Source organism: Ictidomys tridecemlineatus, chromosome 11 (assembly GCF_052094955.1).
Source record: "Ictidomys tridecemlineatus isolate mIctTri1 chromosome 11, mIctTri1.hap1, whole genome shotgun sequence".
Taxonomy (NCBI): domain Eukaryota; kingdom Metazoa; phylum Chordata; class Mammalia; order Rodentia; family Sciuridae; genus Ictidomys; species Ictidomys tridecemlineatus.
This window is the reverse complement of record NC_135487.1, coordinates 76977770-76996244: the sequence shown is the minus strand read 5'-3', so window position 1 is coordinate 76996244 and position 18475 is coordinate 76977770. Positions and strand designations below refer to the sequence as shown.

Here is an 18475-nt window from a genome sequence, read left to right as displayed (position 1 = left end):
CACCTCTGCCCTCTAGGTGTGGTTTAACAACAAAGGCTGGCATGCCCTGGTCAGCTTTTTGAATGTGGCCCACAATGCCATCTTGCGGGCCAGTCTGCACAAGGACAGGAACCCCGAGGAGCATGGAATCACCGTCATCAGCCAGCCACTGAACCTCACAAAGGAGCAGCTCTCTGAGATCACAGTGTAAGCCACCATGGCCCCCAGCCTCACAACTTTTTGGTCACCTCCTCCACTCTTTAGATTTTCGCAATTATGAAGGGCAGGGCTGGATGGCAATGTAAATGCTTCGTGGACCAAATTGCTTGGCCATGCTTTCTCCTCCATATTTATTTGGAAATTAAGCTTGTATTTCACTCCATTCCCTTTGGACTTTTAATAACAAGTTGCTCCTGCCGTCTACCCAGATGTTCTCCTTGCCAGCATGCAAAATGTTTGCCAGAGGCTCAGTGAACCTCTCCTCTCTCAGGCATGATCATCCAAGACTCTGCTAATTCCCTCAGGTGGTCATACTTTGGAGCTGTCGACAGAGCTGTCTTGTTCAAGCTTAGGCTCTGAGGCACAGCTTCACTTGGTAAAAACATCCACCTTGTGCACTGTGCCCTGTTTGCTCTTTCTGAGAACTGTGTGCAGGAGGGATTGCTGGGAGTGTCTTTATTAGTGCACACTTCTTCTGGGAAGTTCATTTAACTACCCAGTATACCCTGAGTACTGCTGAACATGCCCAGGGTGTCTGCTAATTCTTGGGCCTTGATGCCTTTCTCTGGACACTCCCTGGGTTCTGAACTGTCCTATGTTAAATTCTCACTCAGCCCAAGTTTGTATACCTCCTGCCAAGCTGTTCAAATATAGAATATGAAAGAATCGTTTTCTGTGATTATAAAACAATATATGTTCGTTAAATAAAATTTAGATAATAAAGTTTTAAGAACTTATCATCTATAACCCTACCTAATTTAAGGTATTGCCTGTAAGCATTTTTGAGCTCCCATCCGGTTGTGGTTCTATGAGGAGTACAGGGCTGTTATCAGTCAGGTTGTGATTTTGGCACATGGTGCCTTTGTGTACAGATGCTCCTCTCTGCAGGTGGGCACAGCTCTGCACAGAGACTGTGGCTTGTACATAAAGTTCAGGCTGGGTTTCACCCCCTTAGCCAGATGCCTTCTATTTGGTCCAGGAAAGGGTGAAGAGAGCCTAGCTCCTGTATAGCTTGCCTCCTCTCTTGCCTTGTTTACATTATGAATATTTCCCCAAAATGTGATTGAGCACAATAATTTCTTTTGTTAAAATGCCATATAACTGTCCAAATAAAAACTCAAGAGATTATACACATAAATTATTTGTGCTAACAAGAGTTTTGTAGTATATAAGATTAATACAAATTTTGATTTCTAGAACCATAAATAGCATTAAAACATAATAAAAGGCTGTGGCTGTGGCTCAGCAGTAGCACACTTGCCTGGCATGTGTGAGGCACTGGGTTCGATTCTCAGCACCATGTATAAATAAATAAAGGTCTATCAACAACTAAAAAAAATTTTTTTAATTTTTATTATTGGTTGTTCAAAACATTACATAGTTCTTGATATATCGTCTTTCAAATATTTGATTCAAGCAGATTATGAACTCCCATTTTTACCCCGTATACATATTGCAGATTCACATTGGTTCCACATCCACTTTTTTACATACTGCCATACTAGTGTCTGTTGTATTCTGCTGCCCTTCCTATTCTCTACTATCCCCCCTCCCCTCCCCTCCCCTCTCCTCCCATCTTCTCTCTCTACCCCATATACTGTAATTCATTTCTCTCTCTTGTTTTTTTTCCCCTTTCCCTTCAATTCCTCTTATATGTAATTTTGTATAACAATGAGGGTCTCCTTCCTTTACCATGCAATTTCCCTTCTCTCTTTCTTTCCCTCCCATCTCTCGTCCTCGTTTAATGTTAATCTTCTTCTCATGCTCTTCCTCCCTGCTCACTTCTTAGTTGTTCTCCTTATATCAAAGAAGACATTTGGCATTTGTTGTTTAGGGATTGGCTAGCTTCACTTAGCATAATCTGCTCTAATGCCATCCATTTCCCTGCAAATTCCATGATTTTGTCATTTTTTAGTGCAGAGTAATACTCCATTGTGTATAAATGTCACATTTTTTAACCATTTATCTATTGAAGGGCATCTAGGTTGGTTCCACAGTCTAGCTATTGTGTATTGTGCTGCTATGAACATCAATGTAGCAGTATCCCTGTAGTAAGCTCTTTTAAGGTCTTCAGGGAATAGTCCAAGAAGGGGAATAGCAGGGTCAAATGGTGGTTCCATTCCCAGCTTTCCAAGGAATCTCCATACCGCTTTCCAAATTAGCCACACCAATTTGCAGTCCCACCAGCAATATACAAGAGTACCCTTTTCCCCACATCCTCACCAGCACTTGTTGTTGTTTGACTTCATAATGGCTGCCAATCTTACTGGAGTGAGATGGTATCTTAGGATGGTTTTGATTTGCATTTCTCTGACTGCTAGAGATGGTGAGCATTTTTTCACGTACTTGTTGACTGATTTTATGTCCTCCTCTGAGAAGTATCTGTTCAGGTCCTTGGCCCATTTGTTGATTGGGTTATTTGTTTTTTTATTGTTTAATTTTTTGAGTTCTTTGTATACCCTGGATATTAGGGCTCTATCTGAAGTGTGAAGAGTAAAAACTTATTCCCAGTATGTAGACTCCCTATTTACCACTCTTATTGTTTCTCTTGCTGAGAAAAAAACTTTTTAGTTTGAGTAAATCCCATTTGTTGATTCTTGTTATTAACTCTTGTGCTATGGGTATCCTATTAAGGAATTTGTGGCCTGACCCCACAATATGTAGATTGGAGCCAACTTTTTCTTGTTTTTTTTTTAATTGGTTGTTAAAAAATTACAAAGCTCATGACATATCATCTTACATACATTTGATTCAAGTGAATTATGAACTCCCATTTTTGCCCCAAATACAAATTGCAGAATCACATCAGTTACACATTCACATTTTTACATAATGCCATATTAGTGACTGTTGTATTCTGCTGCCTTTCCTATCCCCTACTATCCCCCCTCCCCTCCCCTCCCCTCCCCACCCATCTTCCCTCTCTACCTAATCTGATGTTGTTCAGTTCTCTCTCTTGTTTTTCCCCCCTTTCCCCTCACAACCTCTTATATGTGATTTCATATAACATTGAGGGTTTCCTTCCGTTTCTATGCAATTTCCCTTCTCTCTCCCTTTCCCTCCCACCACTCCCCTCTGTTTTATGTTAATCTTTTCCTCATGTTCTTCCTCCCTGCTCAGTTCTTAGTTGCTCTCCTTAAATTAAAGAAGACATTTGGCATTTATTTTTTAAGAATTGGCGAGCTTCACTTAGCATAATCTGCTCTAATGCCATCCATTTCCCTGCAAATTCCATGATTTTGTCATTTTTTAGTGCAGAGTAATACTCCATTGTGTATAAATGCCACATTTTTTTATCCATTTATCTATTGAAGGGCATCTATCAGTCTAGCTATTGTGAATTGTGCTGCTATGATCATTGATGTGGCAGTATCCCTATAGTACACTCTTTTAAGGTCCTCAGGGAATAGTCCAAGAAGGGTGATAGCTGGGTCAAATGGTGGTTCCATTCCCAGCTTTCCCAGGAATCTCCATACTGCTTTCCATATTGGCCGCACCAATTTGCAGTCCCACCAGCAACGTACAAGTGTACCCTTTTCCCCACATCCTCGCCAGCATTTATTGTTGTTTGACTTCATAATGGCTGCCAATCTTACTGGTGTGAGATGGTATCTTAGGGTGGTTTTGATTTGCATTTCTCTGACTGCTAGAGATGGTGAGCATTTTTTCATGTACTTATTGATTGATTGTATGTCCTCCTCTGAGAAGTGTCTGTTCAGCTCCTTGGCCCATTTGTTGATTGGGTTATTTGTTATCTTATTGTTTAATTTTTTGAGTTCTTTGTATATTCTAGAAATTAGGGCTTTATATGAAGTGTGAGGAGTAAAGATTTGTTCCCAGGATGTTGGCTTCCTATTTACTTCTCTTATTGTTTCTCTTGCTGAGAAAAAACTTTTCAGTTTAAGTAAGTCCCATTTGTTTATTCTTGTTATTAAATCTTAGGCTATGGGCGTCCTATTAAGGAATTTGGAGCCCGACACCACAATATGTAGATTGGAGCCAACTTTTTCTTCTATCAGGTGCAGAGTCTCTGATTTGATATCAAGCTCCTTGATCCATTTTGAGTTAACTTTTGTGCATGGCGAGAGGAGGGGATTCAGATTCATTTTGTTAAATATGGATTTCCAGTTTTCCCAGCACCATTTGTTGAAGATGCTATCCTTCCTCCATTGCATGCTTTTAGCCCCTTTATCATTGATTTTCAGTTTCATTCCATTATGATCAGATAAGATCCTTTATATTGTCTAAGAGTTGCCCTGTGACATAGTATATGGTCTATTTTTGAGAAGGTTCCATGTGCTGCTGAGAAAAAAGTGTAGCTACTTGATGTTGGGTGGTATAGTCTATATATGTCAATTAAGTCTAGGTTATTAATTATGTTATTGAGTTCTATAGTTTCCTTATTTAACTTTTGTTTGGAAGATTTGTCCAGTGGTGAGAGAGGTGTGTTGAAGTCTCCCATGATTATTGTATGGTGGTCTATTAGACTCTTGAACTTGAGAAGAGTTTGCTTGATGAACATCGCTGCACCATTGTTTGGAGCATATATATTTATGATTGTTATGTCTTGTTGGTGTATGGTTCCCTTGAGCAGTATGTAGTGTCCCTCTTTATCCCTTTTGATTAACTTTGGCTTGAAATCTATTTTATTAGATATGAGTATGGACACTCCTGCTTCTTTCCGCAGTCCATATGAATGGTATGATTTTTCCCAACCTTTCTCTTTTAGTCTATGTATATCTTTTTCTATCAGATGTGTCTCCTGTAGATAGCATATTGTTGGGTCTTGTTTTGTGATCCATTCTACTAGCCTGTGTCTCTTAATTGGTGAGTTTAAGCCATTAACATTTAGAGTTATTATTGAGATATGGTTTGTTCTTCCAGCCATATTTGTTTATTAATGTTACTAAACCTGATTTGTTTTCCTCTTTGATTACTTTCCCCCTTTTACTGTCCTACCTCCCGCTGTTGGTTTTCAATGTTATTTTCCATTTCCTCTTCCTGTAATGTTTTGCCAAGGATTTTTTGAAGAGATGGTTTTCTAGCTTCGAATTCTTTTAACTTTTGTTTATTGTGGAAGGTTTTAATTTCATCTTCCATCCTGAAGCTTAATTTCGCCGGATACACGATTCTTGGTTGGAACCCATTTTCTTTCAGTGTTTGAAATATGTTGTTCCAGGATCTTCTAGCTTTCAGAGTCTGTGTTGAGAGATCAGCTGTTATCCTGATTGGTTTACCCCTAAATGTAATCTGCTTCCTTTCTCTTGTAGCTTTTAAAATTCTCTCCTTATTCTGTATGTTGGACATCTTCATTATAATGTGTCTAGGTGTGGTTCTCTTATGATTTTGCACATTCGGCATCCTGTAGGCTTCTAGGATTTGGGATTCTGTCTCATTCTTCAAGTCTGGGAAGTTTTCTCATATTATTTCATTGAATACATTGTTTATTCCTTTGATTTGGAGCTCTGTGCCTTCCTGTATCCCAATGACTCTTAAGTTTGGTCTTTTAACGTTATCCCATAATTCCTGGATGTTCTGCTCATGGTTTCTTAGCAGTCTTGCTGAGCTGTCTATGTTCTTTTCAAGTTGAAATACTTTGTCTTCATTGTCTGATGTTCTATCTTCTAAGTGATCTACTCTGCTGGTAGTATTCTCAATTGAGTTTTTAAGTTGGTTTATTGCTTCCTGCATTTCTAGGATTTCTATTTGTTTGTTTTTCTTTACCTCTATCTCTCTGTGAAATTGATCTTTTACTTCCTGGATTTGTTTATGTAGTTCCTTGTCAATGTGATCTTTCATTGTCTGATTTTGCTGTCGCATGTCTTCCTTGAGATTCCAGATCATCTGTAGCATGTATATCCTGAACTCTCTCTCTGACATTCCTTCTGTTGCAGCTATTACCTCTTCTAAAGTTGAGTTGACTTGCATTACTTGTGGTCCTTTCTTTCCTTGTCTTTTCATGCTGCTCACGTTTCTTTCTGCTTGGTGAAACTGTTGTGTTTATGAGATTTTCCCCCTAATTATTTATATTGCTCTTGTATAGTTGAAAAATCTCCCTTGCAGGGCACGTAGTGGCTGTGCTCCTCCTCTAATTGGGGTGATCTGTCTACCGCGCTGGCGGGCCGCTAGGCCTTCTCTGCCGGTTGTTCGCAGGTCTGCCCACCCTGCGGGTGCGGGTGGTGGCTCTGCTCTGCCCCCACTCCAATTGTGGCGATGTGACTACCACCCCCTCGGGTCGTTGGGCCTGATCCGGATGCGGGCGGCTGATCTGCTCTGCCCCTACTCCAATTGGAGTGACGTGTCTACCATGCTGGCAGGCCTCTAGGCCTGTTCCGCTGGTGGGTCTCAGGTCTGCCTGACTCTGGCTGTAGGGGGAGTTGGGGGTCAAGAGTCCTTTGGTCCTTGCGGTCACACCCACGGAGAGATTTTGAAGATTCCCGTTGTTCGCCAGGTGGGCGGGGCTGTTAGCAGAGCCTGGAGGGCATGGCCATGTGCTAGGCCATGCGCGGACCCTTCTAGCTGAGTCGGGCCACCGGGAGCCACCTGAAGAGCAGGGCAGCTGTGTCTGCGTGGCTAAGATCCGGGCGGGTGGTTTGGCTGTTACCAGAGCGAGAGCAGGGCCTCCCGGGAGAGCCGGGATGGCGGGGGCGTCTGCCGGTTTGGGCTGCCACTTCGCTCCGGGCGGCCTCCGCTTTCAGAAGCTGCTGGTGGCTGCGGGATTGGACCTCTGCGCCCGCCGGGGGGGCCACCTGTAGAGCCGGGTAGCTGCGGCCGCGTGGTTAGGAACCAGGCAGGTGAGGCGGCTGCTCCCTGAGTGAGAGCTAGGCCTCCCAGGGGAGCCCGGATGGCGGAGGCCGACTGCCAGTTCGGGCGGGGCGGGCCAAGCCGCTCCAGGTGCCGGCCGCTTGCAAAAGTGGCTGCTGGCTGCAGGACTTGACTTCTGCACCCGCTGCGGGGCCACCTGTAGAGCCGGGTAACTGCGGCCGCGTGGTTAGGAACCAGGTGGGTGGGGCGGCTGCTCGCAAAGCGAGAGCTAGGCCTCCCAGGGGAGCCCGGATGGCGGAGGCCGACTGCCAGTTCGGGTGGGGCTGGCCAAGCCGCTCCGGGTGCCGGCCGCTTGCAAAGGTGGCTGCTGGCTGCAGGACTTAACTTCTGCACCCGCTGCGGGGGCATCTGTAGAGCCGGGTAGCTGTGGCCACGTAGTTAGGAACCGGGCAGGTGAGGCGCTGCTCGCAGAGCGAGAGCTAGGCCTCCTAGGGGAGCCGCTTGCCGGAGCGGCTGATGGCTGCGGGACTAGACCTCTGTGCCCGCGTGGCTGTCCAAGATCCACTTCTCTGGGACAAACTGTCACTTCCAATAAACCTACCAGTTCACGGCAGCTCTCCTCTTCAGGGAATTATGCTAGAAGTTCCTACGTAGGTAGGCTGCAGCTGTTCCGATGGGTCTTTCTTATCCCGTTAAAGTGGAGACGTTGGAATCGCTGCTTCCTCACCGGCCGCCATGTTGGATCTCCCTGGTTTTTTTTTTTTGTTTTTTTTTTTAAATCTCTATCTCCTGGTAAAGCTCGTTCTTTGCACTTTGAATTTGTTTCTTTAATTCATTTTCAAAATATACTTTCATTGCTTGGATTTGCTGTCTCATGTCTTCTCTAATATTCCATTCCATCTGAGTTAGGTATGCCTTGATTTCTTTCCCTGTCCATGTTTCTGATGCTTCTAGGTCCTCCTGTAGATTTAAGTTGTCCTGCATTGTTTGTAGTCCTTTTTTCCCTTGTTTTTTCATGTTGTTCACGTTACTTTCCAGCTCTGTTTCACTGCTGTGTAACTGCTTTCTCCTATACATTTGTTTTGGCCTTGTATATCTCTGTTGTCTCTCCTTTGTGGTGGGAGATTATGCCTAGAAATGTTGGGCTTTATTGTACTTTAAAGCTGATTTATTCAATTCATAAAAGGCTTCTGGGTTCTGTATGCATATAGTGATTTGTTGTTTGTTCTTAGGACTTTATGTTTAGGTTAGGTGCTATGATGGTATGAGAGTTAGTATGTCTTGGCTACTTTAGAAGATTGCTCTACTGAGGGGGGATACAAACAGGCGATTGGATCAGGGTGTTGGTACTGGGTAGGTATTTAGGAGCCCTATAGACAGCCTCGAGACATTCACCTATTTGCATTTAGGCAATTACAGGCAATGGAAGATGTAATGCTTGGGATGAAAGTTGGGGGATAGGGGAATGAAGGTGCTCTTAAACAGAAAGAAGGAGAGCAAGATAGATTAGAGGAGAATGAAAAGAACAATAAGACTTGAAACGGGAAAGAAAGAAGGAAGGAAAAGGGGAGAGAGGAACAGAGAGAGAAGCAGAAAAAAAAATTTAAGTCTTAGAGATCCATTTTTTTTCCTCTTCCAGTAGGCAGAGCTGTGCCCTCCAAGCGGAGCCTCTGCCCTCTACTTGCCAATAGCAATCCCTGTAAGGCGTCTCCTGGTAGTCTCTCAGACTTGTCAGTCCAGAGCCGTTTCACCTCTCTGGCCCCTCCTCCCTTCCTCCTGTCAGCTGGCCAGTCAAGTCCTGTTCACCAGAAGCAGTTCCCCAAAGATCTAGTTACACCTGCAGCCCCACCACGTGTCCCATTTAAGCCCCAGTTCTGTGGTAAACTGGTGGCTAAGACCTTGGGAGTCGCTGCTGGTGATATGGGGGGTTGGGGGTCAGGGATCCCCTCTGCTTCCCCACGGACACACCCCCAGAGAGAGCCCAAAGTTTCCTGGCTGCCTGTATCTGGATGGGGCGGGAGTCACACACCTGCTAATGTGGATTCAGTCCTGGGAAGGACTCTGATGACATCACCTCTCTGCTATGGCGGGCCCCAGGCTCCTTGCTGGAGTGTCCGAAGGGAGGGGTGGGACTGGTCCGTCCCCGGTTGGCCTCAGCTCCTGGCTCGCTACTTCATGAAGGCTTGGCTAAAGACCTCTTCCTGCCAAGCTGCGTCCCGGAGGCTAGTGGGACCCAGTCACATTGGCTGCCAGCGGCGGGCAGCCGCGGATCTGGACCTCTGCATCTCGAGGCAGGGATTCGCTCATCTGGAGAAAACTGTCATTTCAAAAAATCCAAGTACCTCCTGGCTGGTTTCTCTTCAGTGGAATTTTGCTAGGAGATTCTCCATTGGTAGAATCTAAGCGTTATCTATGCGTCTTTATGACCCCATCCTTGAGGGAGTATTGAAAGCGCTGCCTCTCCGCCCGCCGCCATGTTGTTCCTCCCAACTTTTTCTTCTATCAGACTCAGAGTCTCTGATTTGATATCAAGCTCCTTGATCCATTTTGAGTTAACTTTTGTGCATGGCGAGAGAAAGAGATTCAGTTTCATTTTGTTGCATATGGATTTCCAGTTTTCCCAGCACCATTTGTTGAAGATGCTACCCTTCCTCCATTGCATGCTTTTAGCACCATTATCAAATATAAGATAATTGTAATTTTGTGGATTGGTCTCTGTGTCCTCTATTCTGTACCATTGGTCCATCCTCCTCTTCTGGTACCAGTACCATGCTGTTTTTGTTGCTATTGTTCTGTAGTATAGTTTGAAATCTGGTATCGCTATACCACCTGATTCACACTTCCTGCTTAGAATTGTTTTTGCTATTCTGGGTCTTTTATTTTTCCATATGAATTTCATGATTGCTTTATCAATTTCTATAAGAAATGCTGTTGGGATTTTGATTGGCATTGCATTAAACCTATAGAGAACTTTTGGTAATATCGCCATTTTGATGATGTTAGTTCGGCCTATCCATGAACAGGGTATATTTTTCCATCTTCTAAGATCTTCTATTTCTCTCTTTAGGGTTCTGTAGTTTTCATTGTATAAGTCTTTCACCTCTTTTGTTAGGTTGATTCCCAAGTATTTTATTTTTTTTTTTTGAGGATATTGTGAATGGGGTGGTTGTCCCATTTCCATTTCAGAAGATTTGTTGCTGATATACAGGAATGCGTTTGATTTATGCATGTTGATTTTATATCCTGCCACTTTGCTGAATTCATTTATTACCTCTAGCAGTTTCTTTGTAGACCCTTTTGGGACTGCTAGGTATAGAATCATGTCATCCTCAAATAGTGATAATTTAAGTTCTTTTTTTCCTATTCTTATGCCTTTAATTTCTTTTGTCTAATTGCTCTGGCTAGTGTTTCGAGAAGTATGTTGAACAAAAGTGGTGAGAGAGGGCATCCCTGTCTTGTTCCAGATTTTAGAGGGAATGCCTTCAATTTTTCTCCATTCAGAATGATGCTAGCCTGAGGATTAGCATTGATAGCTTTTACAATATTGAGGTATGTTCCTGTTATCCCTACTTTTTCTAGAGTTTTGAACATAAAGCGGCGATGCTATACTTTGTCGAATGCTTTTTCTGCATCTATCGAGATGATCATATGTTTCTTATCTTTAAGTCTATTGATGTGGTGAATAACATTTATTGATTTCCATATATTGAACCAGCCTCGCATCCCAGGGATGAATTCTATTGATCATGATGCATGATCTTTTTGATATGTTTCTGTATCCGATTTGCCAGAATTTTATTGAGGATTTTTGCATCTATGTTCATTAGAGATATTGGTCTGTAGTTTTCTTTCTTTGAAGTATCTTTGTCTGGTTTAGGAATCAGGGTGATGTTGGCCTCGTAGAATGAATTTGGAAGTTCTCCCTCTTTTTCTATTTCCTGAAATACCTTGAAAAATATTGGTATTAGTTCTTCTTTAAAGGTTTTGTAAAACTCTGCTGTATACCCATCTGGTCCTGGGCTTTTCTTAGTTGGTAGTCTTTTGATGGCTTCTTCTATTTCCTCAATTGATATTGGTCTGTTTAGGTTGTGTATATCCTCCTGACTCAATCTGGGCAGATCATATGACTTAAGAAATTTATCGATGCCTTCACTATCTTCTATTTTATTGGAGTATAAGGATTCAAAATAATTTCTAATTATCTTCTGTATTTCTGAAGTGTCTGTTGTGATATTGCCTTTTTCATCCCGTATGCTAGTAATTTGAGTTCTCTCTCTTCTTTTTATTAGAATGGCTAAGGGTCTGTCGATCTTATTTATTTTTTCAAAGAACCAACTTTTAGTTTTGTCAATTTTTTCAATTCTTTCTTTTGTTTCAATTTCATTGATTTCAGCTCTGATTTTAATTATTTCTTGCCTTCTACTTCTTTTGTTGTTGTTTTGCTCTTCTTTTTCTCGGGTTTTGAGATGAAGTGTGAGATCCTTAATTTGTTGCTTTTTTCTTTTTTTAAGGAATGAACTCCAAGCATGAATTTTCCTCTTAGAACTGCTTTCAATGTGTCCCATAGATTCTGATATGTTGTGTCTTTTTTTCATTTATCTCTAAGAATTTTTTAATTTCCTCCTTGATGTCTTCTGTAACCCATTGATCATTCAATAACCTATTGCTCATTCTCCGAGTGATGCAGTATTTTTCCTTCCTTCTTTTATTTCCAGTTTCATTCCATTATGATCAGATAGGATGCATGGTATTATCTCTACTCCTTTATAATTTCTAAGAGTTGCCCTGTGAAATAATATATGATCTATTTTTGAGAAGGATCCATGTTCTTCTGAGAAAAAAGTGTAACTGCTTGATGTTGGGTGGTATATTCTATATATGTCAATTAAGTCTAGGTTATTAATTGTATTATTGAGTTCTATAGTTTCTTTATTCAACTTTTGTTTGGAAGATCTGTCCAGTGGTGAGAGAGGTGTGTTGAAGTCTCCCATGATTATTGTATGGTGGTCTGTTTGACTCTTGAACTTGAGAAGAGTTTGTTTGATAAACATAGCTGCACCACTGTTTGGGGCATATATATTTATGATTGTTATGTCTTGTTGGTGTATGATTCCCTTGAGCAGTATGTAGTGTCCTTCTTTATCCCTTTTGATTAACTTTGGCTTGAAGTCTATTTTATTTGATAAGATATGGACACTCCTGCTTGTTTCTGAGGTTCATATGAGTGATATAATTTTTCCCAACCTTTCACCTTCAGTCTATGTATGTCTTTTCTTATCAAATGTGTCTCCTGTAAGCAGCATATTGTTATATCTTTTTTTTTTTTTTTTGATCCATTCTTCTAGCCTGTGTCTCTTGTTTGGTGAGTTTAAGCCATTAACATTTAGGGTTACTATGGTTTGTACTTCCAGCCATATTTGTTTATTTATGTTATTTAACATGATTTGTTTTTCCTCTTTGATTATTTTTTCCCTTTACTATACTACCTCCCGCTGTTGGTTTTCATTGTTATTTTCCATTTCCTCTTCCTGTAATGTTTTGCCGAAGATGTTTTGAAGAGCTGGTTGTCTAGCTGCAAATTCTTTTAACTTTTGTTTATCATGGAAGGTTTTAATTTCATCTTCCATCCTGAAGCTCAGTTTCGCTGGATACACAATTCTTGGTTGGAACTCATTTTCTTTCAGCGTTTGAAATATGTTGTTCCAGGATCTTCTAGCTTTCAGAGTCTGTGTTGAAAGATCAGCTGTTATCCTGATTGGTTTACCCCTAAATGTAATCTGCTTCCTTTCTCTTGTAGCTTTTAAAATTCTCTCCTTATTCTGTATGTTGGGCATCTTCATTATAATGTGTCTAGGTGTGGATCTCTTATGATTTTGCACATTCGGCATCCTGTAGGCTTCTAGGATTTGGGATTCTGTTTCATTCTTCAAGTCTGGGAAGTTTTCTGCTATTATTTTTTAAACAGATTGCTCATTTCTTTGGTTGGACATCTATACCTCCCTGTATCCCAATAACTCTTAAGTTTGGTCTCTTTATGTTATCCTGTGTTTCTTGGATGTTCTGCTCATGGTTTCTTAACAGTCTCGCTGAGCTGTCTATATTCTTTTCAAGTTGAAATACTTTGTCTTCATTGTCTGATGTTCTATCTTCTAAGTGTTCTACTCTGCTGGTAGTACTCTCATATGAGTTTCTAATTTGGTTTATTGCTTCCTGCATTTCTAGGATTTCTGTTTGTTTGTTTGTTTTTTATAACCTCTATCTCCCTGTATAGTTGATCTTTTGCTTCTTGGATTTGTTTATGTAATTGATTGTCAAAGTGATCTTTCATTGTCTGATTTTGCTGTCTAATGTCTTCCTTGAGACTCCAGATCATCTGAAGCCTGTATATCCTGAATTCTTTTTCTGACATTCCATCTGCTGCAGATATTACCTCTTCTAAAGTTGAATTGAACTGCATTGCTTGTGGTCCTTTCTTTCCTTGTCTTTTCATACTGCTCACGTTTCTTTCTGCTTTGTAAAACTGTTGTGTTATTGATTTTCTTCCTATATATTTATATTGCTCTTGTATAGTTGCAAATTCCCCTTTTGTGGAGAAAGACAATGTTAACAGTTCTCAATATCGATAGTACATCATCTAAGCACACATTTTCCTTATTACTACATTTATAGCTAGACTCTATGTCTACAGATGTTGGTTTTGATTATAGTTTACAAATATTGTCATTAGTTTCATGAAAGGCATACTGTTTCTGGTAGCTTGAAGAAAACTCAATTTCAGGTGTAGGATGTTATGTTTAGGGGGAAAGGAGTGAGGGTATAGGGTTAATCTAACTTAGTAACTTTGGAAAGCTCTGACCAATAGATGGGTAATTTATGGAAGAATGTATAGATTCAAATTGCTGTCTGTATTTATAAGATTAACCTACTTATAAATAGTAAAATTTAGGGGGTCGCAAGTGGGATAGAGGGAGTAAGAAGGAGAAAAACAAATAACAAGGAAAGAAAGAGAAAAAAGAGAGTGGGAAAAAGAAAATAAGAGAAAAAAGAAAAGAAATAAAAAGGGGGGAGGGATGTGGGGCATATGCAATTCCTCTATATTATATTATTCTGGTGTTTCAGTTGTTAAAGACCTTTTTCATGCACAATTTTTGGTTTCACATATGTTGAAGTTGCAAGGACCAGAGAGGGAAGGGTAGAGGAGACTAGATGAATGGATGAAAAGAGAGAGAGAAGAGAAAAAAAGAAAGAAAAAAAATGTCTCTCAGAACTCTGTTTTCTTCCAGTTGGTGACATTGTCTATTCCTAGCTTGAGTCTCTGGGTTCAGGATGGTGGTGGTAGTCAGTGTGAGAGGACTTGAGCTTCCACCTGTGGCCTCTCTACTCTTATTCTCTGAGATGTAAACCAGGTGCCTGATCCGCTACAGAACCAAGCTGGTAGCCATGCCCACCAGTTGGTGGGTTTTAAGGGTTGGTGGGATCTTCCAAGATGAGTTCCATCAGTTTTTCTCATAAGATGTTTGATGAGGTGGGGGGTGTTCGGAAAACCTTATGTTTATCCAGAGCTCAGGCAGGTGACCGTATGGGCGGGTGGCTGGGCCCCTCCTCCAGTTGGGGTGGTCTGTCTACCATGCAGGTGGGAGGCTGGGCTCCTCCTCCAGTTGGGGTGGTCTGTCCACCGCACAGGTGGGCCTCTGGGCCCCTCCTCCAGTTGGGGTGGTCTGTCTACCGCCCCAACCGGCCACTGGGCCCCTTCTCCAGGTCATGCAGTCTGCCTACCATGCTCCTCCTCCAGCTGGGGTGATCTGTCTACCACGCAGCCCGGCCGCTGGGCCCCCTCTCCGGGTTGCGCAGTCTGCCTACCGCACAGGCGGCAACTGGGCCCCTCCTCCAGTTGGGGTGGTCTGTCTACCACGCGGTGGGTGGCTGTGCCCCCTCTTCTGACCGCGTGGTCTGCCTACCGTGAAGGCGTCAGCTGGGCCCCTCCAAAACATAATATAAAGAAGGGTTGGGCTGGGGATGTGGCTCAAGCAGTAGCATGCTGGCCTGGCATGTGCAAGGCACTGGGTTTGATCCTCAGCACCACATTAAAAAAATATAGATGTTGTGTCCACCGAAAAACTAAAAAAAAAAAATTAAAAAATTCTCTCTCTCTCTCTCTCTCTCTCTAAAAAAAGGTGGGGGGTTGTCTAGAAATACTCACATGAAACAGAAAGGCAGCCTACAAATATCCCCTTAACCTTGACCCAGACTGATTAAGACAGTTCAGGGGAACGACAAGCTTCAGGCTGGGAACTGGGAGTCTGGAGGCCATTACCTGGATTGGGTAAGGACTGCCAGTGCCTTCTGTGCACCTTCTCCTGTTTATGCTCTTGTTTCTTCACCTTTCTCTCCCTGTATCTCTCTCCTGCTGCAGGCTGACCACATCAGTGGATGCTGTCGTTGCCATCTGTGTGATTTTTGCCATGTCCTTTGTCCCAGCCAGCTTTGTCCTCTACTTGATTCAGGAAAGGATGAATAAAGCCAAGCACCTCCAGTTTGTCAGTGGAGTGAGTGCCATCACCTACTGGTTGACCAACTTCCTCTGGGACATTGTAAGTGTCAGGCCTTCCCTCACCTTCTTGGTCCCAAGGTGGCACTCAAGTGTGCTCTGACAGAAGAGACACTACATGGAGGGGTTCTTGCACTGCCCGGGCTGCTGGAAGGTACTCAGCTAATGGCTTTGTGTGCTACTGTCCCTTGACATCATCTTGGAAAGGCACTAGAATCCCAGAGCTGAGGAAGGTTGTCACAACTTCACAACTGTGGACTGAGGGCTCTGTGTCTGCACTAAGGGGTTTTCTGACCCAATCACTGCACTGCAGGCAGGAGTCTGGCTTTCCCCAAAATAGTTTGGATGTGGGAATGGACCAAGGGGTTCTTCACCCAAAATCTCCTTCTTAAAATCCCACCTCATTCCCAAAATTCTAAAGTAGAACTTCCTTAGAGATTCACCAGATGAATATAGGATGCCAGTTAAATCTGAATTTCAAACAAACAATAAGTAAAGTTTTAGTGTAAGTATATCCCACTTTAAATATTGCATAGGACATATTTATACTAAAAAAACACCTAGTGGCCATTTATCTGAAATTCAAGCTTATTGAGCATTTGGTATATTTATTTGCAAATCTGGAAACTCTACCCAGGAGCTTTATTTTGCTTCCCCAAAGTAATCAGACAGACCTTCACTATATCAGATTAGCCACCACTTTAGGGAAAATAAGAAAAAATTATCAGAGCAACAATGGACTACCACATTGCTCACAACCAAGGTTTCTGGGAACAGGGAAGAATTAGAATGGGGTACTTTATGACAGGCCACATAGTCAGAACTTATTGGTAGCAAAGACCTAGTTATAATATAGCAAGGATCATTGTGACACCAGCCAGGAGCTGGGGTGTAGCCCAATGATAGAACACCTGCCTTGCATATATAAGGTCCTGAGTTCAATCCCCAATACAGCAAAAAAAGGAGAGAGACAGAAAACAACAACTCATCTCTTCTGGGTGTCATCAGTAATGTGAGGACACATTTGATTCATCTCAGCATCCTAAGACCACCGTGAGCTCCACCAGATGACATATCAACTGGTGGAGGCCAGAAGTAGTATCTTGTAGAGGCCAGTACAAGTGACACTCTCTGTGGCTTTTGACAATAATACTGAAAATTAGAATTCCTGAAGACATGATTTCTTTAATCTGACTCAACTAATTCAAAAGCTAGAAATTTTCAGTAGTGTTTAAATTCTTTCCTTTCTTTTCAATTTGCATGGAAAAAAACACAAGCTCATAGGAACTTAGAAGCTACAGGCTTCTCTTTGGGCAGAGGCTACAGTGGCCCTGAGATTTTAACATGAAAGGATCCAGGCTCTCCTCTGAGAAGCTACTTATTAAAGTGCTGAGATATACATATATATTTTTTCATTTTTAAAAGATAAGGAATACCATTTGCACTTGGAGTTGACCTATGTGTGTGTGTGTCTACAAAGAGAGGACTCAGCCTATAGAAAGATACAGCTAAAAGGACACAGTGGCCATCTGGGCTGGAGGCCATACTGACAACATAGACCCTGGTCCATCCGTTGAAGGGTTACAGGAGAGAAGATAGTGCACTGGGTATGGTGTTGGCAGGCTTCCTGATGCTTTAGAATTTTAAAGCTGGCCTGGAATCTGAATCTCAGAATCTGTAGTGCTGAATTTCAGAAATCTGTTGTTACCAGCAGTCAGGCCAGAGAGCCTTCCTGGATTCCACCTGGCTGGATCTAGCCACCTTCCCACATAAGAAATAGGCAAATGATGGAAAAAGTAAATATGAATTGTATGCAGTTTGGTCAAGCTGGAGAGAAGAAGCTGTATAAAATTCAAACAGAAAAAAAAGAGTTGCATAAAATTTGCTTTTTCTTTTTTTATTATTTGCCTGTTTCTCATGTGGGCAGATCCAGGCAGGTTTCCTGGCTGAACTGCCAGATAACAGAATCACCCTCATTAGCCAGTGGTAAAAAGAAAAAAACATGCCTGGGGGTCATCGTCAAATGAACAATTATTGTTTATATCAGTCACTTAGCACATCTGTGGTGTTTTAAATTCCTATCTCTTTATATGTGTCATCTCCTTTTCTTTTAAATATTGAAAAGAAATGTAAGGCTTATGTAAAAATGTCAAGTACAGTGTAAAACTTTTATCTGGGTCATTTAGAAGCAACTTCTTGACAATATTCTCCCCCCACTTCTCTCTCTCTTACACACACACACACACACACACACACACACACACACACACCAGCATCTTCAATATTTATCTCCTGCAAATAAGGACTTGCCCCCTTCAACCACTGTACAACTGTCAACTTCAGGAAACCAGTGCTGGGACACCACTGCCACCTGTTTCTTGGACCCCACTCAAGTTTTACCAATTGCACCAATGATGTCTTTTTTAGACAAGGACCTAGCTCAGAATTTTGCCTTGCATTTGGTTGTCCTGTCTCTTTAGTCTCCATTAGCCTGGTACAGTTAGTTTCTCTTTTTTTCTTAATGCTTGTGGTCTTAGTCCTTTTGAAGATTACAGGCCATTTCTTTTGCAGAACATCTTTCAATCTGGGTTTGCCTGAGCCTTCCCTATGAGGTAGAGTGTCCCCAGGCAGCAGTGTCATGGAATGGAAGCTGGGTTCTTTTTGCATCTTATCAGCTTGTTTCCGGTTTAAGTTGTCCTATTACTGAGGATGTTTACCTTTTCACTTAAGAAGGTGTCTACTGTCAGAACTACTTTCCACTGTCAGAACTATTCTCTTTCTCTTTATAATTGAAAAAAATTTTTGAGAAGTACTTTGAATATGTGCAAATATCCTATTTGTTGTCAAACTTTCCATTTGTTCATTTACTTATTTATATATATTTGTATGTAGTCATGGGTCCAGTGTTAATTGATGGATTATAACTCCTTTCCATCATTACTTAGCTTAATATGAAGATTGTCC

General features: G+C 41.9%; 1 protein-coding gene across 5 annotated transcripts in view; it reads left to right on the top strand.

Annotated features, from left to right (window-relative positions):
• LOC101965641 (retinal-specific phospholipid-transporting ATPase ABCA4) overlaps positions 1–18475 on the top strand; it is a 129588-nt gene that overhangs the window by 87763 nt on the left and 23350 nt on the right. For all 5 annotated transcript variants that reach the window (XM_078026767.1, XM_078026768.1, XM_078026769.1 and 2 more), the window contains 2 exons: positions 17–186; positions 15377–15554. In XM_078026767.1, coding sequence (XP_077882893.1) covers positions 17–186; positions 15377–15554 — 348 coding nt within the window. The remainder of the gene's footprint in view (positions 1–16; positions 187–15376; positions 15555–18475) is intronic.